The following is a 7108-nucleotide window of genomic DNA, read 5'->3' as shown; positions in this document are numbered from 1 at the left end:
CCAACGATAATGAATATCTGCATCAAAATTTAGTAGTACGTATTGCAAAAACATATCACATGCAAGCGAGCTCTGTTATGTAAACAAAAATGTGTATTATGTACACAAACTCTGCTATTAATATCATGCCTCTACAACGCCTCCGTTTGCGAAGCACAAAATCAAGACGAAAAAGAAAGAAAGAGGAGGGGGAGGTCCGTAAATTTTGCTCGCGAGGGGGATTTTTAAGGGATACCATCCTCCCACCAAGACACCAATGTCATCCTCGACACCGAGGGACAGCATAAGAAGAAGAAGACCCTCCCTCCTTAACGAGGTCGAATTAACAAAGTTCCTTAACGAGGTCGCATTCGACGCGCGATCCCGAAACCTCGCGGCGAGCAAGCCGCGTCGCCGCCAGGGGGCGCCGCCTACCTTTGCGAGCGTTCTCGAGGACGTCGACGCCGAATTGAACGACGTCGCCCGTGCAGAGTTCCCGCGGCGGGCTTTCCTCCGATCCCTTGCTCAGCCGCTGGTTGTTCACGAAGGTTCCGTTGCTGCTCTTCGTGTCTTGCAGGTAGAACTGTTCGTTCGTTCGTTCGTTCGTTCATTGGTTCGCCAGCGCATTCCCGGCCGAACGGCGAGAGAGATAGAGAGAGAGAAAAACGGAGGTTTGTGAACAGCTGCGAACAACTAGCGTCGATTCCCGTCGGATGCGTAAAGGAGAGAGGGAGGGCTCGGGAGAGGGAGAGAGGGCTCGGGGGAGGGAGGGAGGCGAGCGGAGGAGGAGGGGCTCGGAGGGAGGGAGGGGCGCGTGGGAGGAGGAGGAGAGCAGAGGCTCAGGGCGAGGGGAGAGGGAAGGCTGGGGGGGAGGGCGGGCGAGGGACAGAATGGGGAGGGAGGGAGGGTCGGGCGGAGAGAGGGGGACAGATCGCGGAGGGCCTCGGGGAAAGGAGGGAGACAGATCGAGGAGGGAGGGAGCGGCTCGGGGGAGGGGAGGTGACAGATCGGGGAGAGGAGATGAGACAGATCGGGGAGGGAGGGGGGGACAAGTCGGGGAGGGAGGGAGAGGAAGAGAGGGACGATTGGGAGGGAGGGAAGAGGGGAAGATTGGGAGCCGGGGGGACAGAATGGGGAGGGAGAAACGGGCTCGGGGGGAAGGAGGGGAGGGACAGATCGGGGCGCGAGGGAGGGAAGAATCGGGGGCGGGGGAGGAGGGGAGGCGAAGTACAGACCGGCAGAGGGAGGGAGGGCTCGGGGGGGGGAGAGGACAGATGTGGCCGAGGGAGGGGAGGGAGCAGAAGAGTGGGAGGAGAAAGGTGCTCGGGGGAGGGAGGGGAGAGACAGGACCGGAGAGGGAGGGAGGGCTCGGGGGGAGCAGAAGGACAGATGGGAGGCGAGGGAAGGGACAGAATGAGACGGAGAAAGGGCTCGGGGAGGCGAGGAGGGGAAGACCGGAGAGGGGAGGGGAGGGCTCGGGGGAGAAGGGACCAGTTTGGGAGGGAGGGGATGGAAGGGAGAGCGGACAGGATTGGGGAGGAGGGAGCGGAACGATCGGGGAGGGAGGCAGGGCTCGGGGCGAGGGAGGGGGAGGGACAGAGTCGGGGGAGGGAAGAAAGGACGATCGGGGCAGGAGGGCGCGGGTGAGGGAGGGGAGGGTACAGATCGAGGAGGAGAGGAAGGGCTCGGGGAGGGAGGGACAGATCGGGAGAGAGAGGGAGAGAGCAAGATCGGGGAGGAGGGAGGGACAGATCGGGGAGGGGAGGGAGGAAGAGAGGGACAGATTGGGCGAGGGAGGGAGGAAGAGGAGGGACAGATTGGGGAAGGCAGGGAGGGACAGAATGGGCCGAGGGAGAGAAAGGGTCGGGAGGGCGGGCGGGGGGGACAGATGGGGAAGGGAGGAGAGGAATCGGAGACGCGGAGGGAGCGAACAGACGGAGAGGCGAGTGAGGGCTCGGGGGGGAGGAGAGGACAGCGCATTGGCGAGGGAGGGGAGGACAGAATGGGGAGGGGAAAAGGGCTCGGGGGAGGGAGGAGGGAGCAGACCGCGAGAGGAGGAGGGCTCGGGGGCCGGGCCCTCGGCGGGAGAGAAGGCAGATTGGGGAGGGAGGGAGCGGAGCAGAATGGGGAGGAGAAAGGGCTCGGCGGGGAGGACCGGGAGGGGACAGACCGGAGAGAGGGAGGGAGGGCTCGGGGGGAGAGAGGACAGATTGGGGAGGGGAGCGGGGAAGAGGAGGAGAAAAAAAAAACCAAGGGATTGTGGGGGACGCGGCGCAGGGGACAGACGCGGGAGGGAGGCGGCTGGGGAGGGAGGGGAGGGAACAGATCGGGGAGGAGGAAGGAAGGACGATCAGGGGACGGAGGGCGTCGGGAGGGAGGGAGGACAGATCGAGGAGGAGGAGGGGCTCGGGGGAGGGAGGGAGGGCGCGGGGGGGAGGGAGGCAGGACAGAGACGGTGGGGGGAAGGGGGCTCGGGAGGGAGGACAAGATTGGAGGGAGGGAAAAGACAGATCGGGGACAGAGAGAGAAACAGATCGGGGAAGGAAGGAGGGCTCGGGGAGGGAGGGAGGAACAGATCGGAGAGGGAGGGAGGACTCAGGGGAGAGAGGGACAGATCGGGGAGGGGAGGGGCCCAACATAGTAACAGATTTTATAAGAAGATAAAATCACATCTCAGATTCAGATTCCTGGTTTGTTGGCACCCCTTGCTACTGCGCCTTGGCCTATTTAAGGCTCAGGCGCCTCCTCCTGAGAGCGGCTTCCGGCTTGCAGATCCTCGGTCGGCTAGATGGTAAGACTACTGATTTTTTCCTGGCAACACCCTGAGCAAAGGTGTGGGGGGGGTGGAATGCAAAGTGGCAGGGCAGTTGAAGGACTTGGAGGTAGGTCACGCTCGTAACGGAAAATCAGAGCAATGCAATATCTGTGGGGCGCCAGCAAAGGGAGACAAACACCAGGATAGTTGACGCGGCGCATCGCAGGACAGATGGCGGATGTCCATGATGTAGAATTATTAACTGTGTTACGAAGCGCACAGAAGGCCTATGCTACACTCAGGTCCAGGCGACGGCACAGCACGCAGCGCATCACGCACGCACGCACGCACGCACGCGACGCCCTCAGGGAATAAAATATTAAGTTATGTTTTCGGGGGCTAACTTTTCAAGGCTCGGGAGTCGCAGTGCAATTAGCTTGCATTGAACTCTATGCAAATTTACAAGGGCTCTTTTGGGCATTTCCGGGGCTCTTTTGGGCATTTCCGGGGCTCTTTTTGGCATTTCGGGGGCTAAATCGCCCCGAGCCCCCGTGTATTTTTTTCACTGCACGCCCCGACATATTCCTTAAACGCCGCAATTTATCTACACGCACGCACGACGACGCGTCCACGCACGCGGTAACAAAACATCTGGAAATCTCACCTTGTCGTTTTCGAACCACAGCAGCGCGTGGTTGCGCGACAGCACCTTGCAGTCGAATATGGCGTTGTTCGCCGCCGGGCGGGCACGCGCCACTGAGCGGCCGATTTTCACGGGTTCCGTGACATGGATGTGTCGCTCGTCGAACTCGTGCGAATTCGGCAGGCACGTGAATACCGCGAGGGGGGCCGCCATCGTCGTCGTCGACGTTCACGACGCGAGAGCGCGGCGTCCGTCTATGTCACGCGAGAGCGCGGCGTCCGTCTATGTCACGCGCGACCACGACGTATATATCACAGTCGATGTGTACGTGTCCGTCCTGCGGAGGTGGCGCCCCCTCACGCGCGGCCACGCGGCATCGCACACGTATTCGTCACTCGATCGGGTGTCACGCTGAATGCTTGGGCTTCGGCCGCGTGGTCACGGATCATCCTAAGAGACCGGCCTGCTCAGTACTCTCTGTAAGAACGGAAGCGGGATTGTTCGAGCGCGGAGAGGCAAGCGCGTGCCCACGTACTTGGTAATGCGTCATGGGGGAGGGGGGGGGAGTGAACCGGAGACATGCACCAACTGTTTACACAGACAGTAGTTCTAAACTGCTATGACACGGATGTGTGGGTAGATATTTGCCTAAATAAACAAAATCAGATTGCACTGTACAGATAAGCCTACTGGGTACGGTTACGTTCAGTTTATATTTACACAAATAAGGATTAGTGTCTCCGTAACAAAACTTTAATAATATTCAGGTCTTAAATAGTCACTGGGTTTAATCTTTGAGGTAAACTCGTGATTCAATATAGAACGATAAATGATCCATGACAGTTGCACCGATTGACTTCCTGTGAGTGTTGTAAGAAGGCACACAAACAAACTACGAGGTGCCTGCAGGAAAATCACAACCACAATTGACATTTCAGTTTCATGCGCCACGACGTAAGGTCGGAATCGACACGTCAGCACGCGCGCTGTCATCAAAAACCATACATCAACTATGAAATAGCCGATTTTATACTGTAAATAAGTCATGATGATACTGATAGCGAAGTTTGTGAACGGAGAGACTGACATAAAAACGTCAAACCGTCGCCTCTTAGTCACGACCCCGTTTACATTTGTCAAAAACTAACGCATTAATATATGCGTCTAATTAATAATAATCGTAACATTCCATATAAAAACTTAATGCCGCTTATCTGAAATGACAGCACTACGTTACAAATACAGAAACCAATACCCCGATTTTCCTTTTCCTGCATTATTGACGGCCATGTTGAATTTTAACCCAGCAGCCTCCTTTTCGATTTAATATGCAGATGGCGCCATCTTTCGGTAGCGAATGGGAAATTTTATCAACTATCATCACTGAGCTGTATCAGTATATGTTTCATGTAATCGCTTAATCTCATAACAATTAGTCTTCAAAATAACAATAGTATAATTAATATTCATAACAATTTAGTCTTTAAAATAAAATCAGGCGTGTAATGAAAATGTTATAGAGCTCAGAAGGAGAAGGAGAAAGAAGAGGAGGAGAAGAGGAGGAGAAGGAAGAATAGAAGGAAGAGGAAGAAGAAGAAGAAAAGGAGGAGTAGGAGAAGGAGGAGTAAAGAGTCTGTAACAGGACGGAGGAGAAACGGGTCGGAGAATGAGAGGAAGGCGGTGTTATAGGAGGTGGATAGGTCACTATGCGAGCTAAAGTGGGAGCAAATTACATGTTCAATGTACTAGCTGGTATAACGTTATACATGTAATGCAGTAGCTATCCAAGTCTTTATATTTTTTGTATTCTAGGGGAGTGGCAGACTAGATGACTTTGAGTCAATTCACCACTCCCCTGCTCGAATTATTATTTACAACTTGATTGATTGAATGTATATGTAAATTGCTGATGAGCAAAATAAATGATTTGATTGGATTGGATTTGATGAATGTGTATGTGTAGAGTGAGAGAGCATGTGAGGGAAAATTCTGTAACCTATATGTGTCCAGTTTCCACAATTTTCCTATACCATACTTTCGCATGGCCACCACGGCCCAGAAATGCAATACCATGTTGAATTTATATATTCAAACTAGAAAGTACACACTTGCGAGTACAGTAATGCGAAAAAAGACAATTTCTGTGACTCACTTTATGAATGGTAGAGCGCCCCAGCTCAGTTTTCCAATATTTTCAACGCTGTTATGAATTTTGATCACTGTTCGTGCTTACGCAGTGTCCGCAAATGTTCTAATATTCTATTGAAGGTAAAGGCTTTTATTATTATCTATCCTTTTTTAATGAAAAACTTCTTTTGAATAATTAGAAGGCGTCAAATCTTCTCAATGTCTCTGCAATGGCGATTAAAAATTTTTACACATTTTTTTGACGTTGGATGGCGGTAGTGTCGCGTATGAGATAATATCAGGAGTAAGATAATATAGATTAGATATATATATATCTATATAATATATATATATATTTCTATATAATATAGATATAGATATAATATTCTATATTATCTTACTCCTGATAATATAGTGCCTAGCTGATGATAAACAGATATATTTTGTAAATGTTTGTTGAGGTAATTGATTTAAAAAAAAGGCTGGTAAGTAGACCCATACCCTCCAGTTACTTGATTTACAATATTTTTTATCTCAATGCCTCGATATAAGGCAACGAATCATTGAGCCCCACAAGATCTATGATAAAATATAGGGTCTGTCTGTTTGCGTGCATATTTTGCGCATCTTTTAAATAAAAGTACATTCCTATGAAACTATGCATTTAAAGTAAAGAGTACATACTCCGGGATAGTTTTATTTGAAAAAACTGGCACTCCTTGCCTCTCTTACATAATCATACCCAATTCCCTCGATTACCAGTAACCCAAAGTGAAATTGCTGACACTTTTCACCGTTGGTCGGCGCTAGTGTCGCGAAAGTAAAGAAATGCATGATACCATACGAAATACATGCATAAAAATTTGTTATATATTAAAAGAAGTAGTATTGCATATTAAGAGCACATACTGTCTAAATATTTGACGCGATCTAGCAATGTGTTTTCTCTAAAAGGTTTTCCATTACAATTCCAACGTAGCCGGTGGTCGAGAAACACAAAATGTAACGTCCGTACGCATACGCCAAATAAAGACATAAAGACATAAAGACATAAAGACATAAAGACATTCTTAATTCTTGTGCGGAAGCGACGATTGGTTAATGTGCCGTGCACGTGACACCACCTCGCGCATTTAACGAAAAAAAAATTCGCTGCGTCCTTTTATATCGGAACAAAGAACACTAAATAACCTCCCCTCCCTATTCACGTTTCTTGATGGGTTACAACTCGAGAAATCGGGCGACCAATGCATCTCGTGCGTGACAGAGGGGGGGGGTCCGTGTTATATACCCCCCTCTCATCGTCTTGTGTGCAGACACAGATACAGGTCAGTGTACAGTGATGTCGGGTGGTGACCAAGCAGCTGGACATGGCGACCACACGCAGGCTGGGGGTGGGGTGGGGGAGGGGATAGAGGGGGGAGGGAGTCCCTCCTATAATTATCAATTATTCCACTTCTTGTCGTCAACGTCCCGTGAATAGACTTAATAGAAATTTTCCACGCCGTGCTTCGATGGTATGCGAGCTGCGCGGTGTCGCAGCCTGCTGTGGTTGCTACCGCTACAGACACCGCGGTCGCTAGATACTCCAGCTGTGTAGACTG

The 7108-nt window shown here is 51.4% G+C and overlaps 1 protein-coding gene across 1 annotated transcript; it reads right to left on the bottom strand.

Annotated features, from left to right (window-relative positions):
* Positions 1–414: 414 nt before the first annotated feature.
* Positions 415–4684, bottom strand: LOC106818802 (sarcolemmal membrane-associated protein-like; the record flags this gene model as incomplete). The annotated part of the gene is made up of 3 exons (XM_014823474.1): positions 4633–4684; positions 3399–3854; positions 415–562 (listed from the first exon to the last, which is right to left on the bottom strand). Coding segments are annotated over exons 2-3 (340 nt in total), but the record flags the coding sequence as incomplete, so codon positions are not given.
* Between the last annotated feature and the right edge of the window lie 2424 nt (positions 4685–7108).

This window comes from Priapulus caudatus, unplaced genomic scaffold (genome assembly GCF_000485595.1).
Source record: "Priapulus caudatus unplaced genomic scaffold, Priapulus_caudatus-5.0.1 Scaffold2536, whole genome shotgun sequence".
NCBI lineage: Eukaryota > Metazoa > Priapulida > Priapulimorpha > Priapulimorphida > Priapulidae > Priapulus > Priapulus caudatus.
The sequence above is the reverse complement of the archived record's forward strand: the minus strand, read 5'-3'. Positions and strand labels throughout refer to the sequence as shown.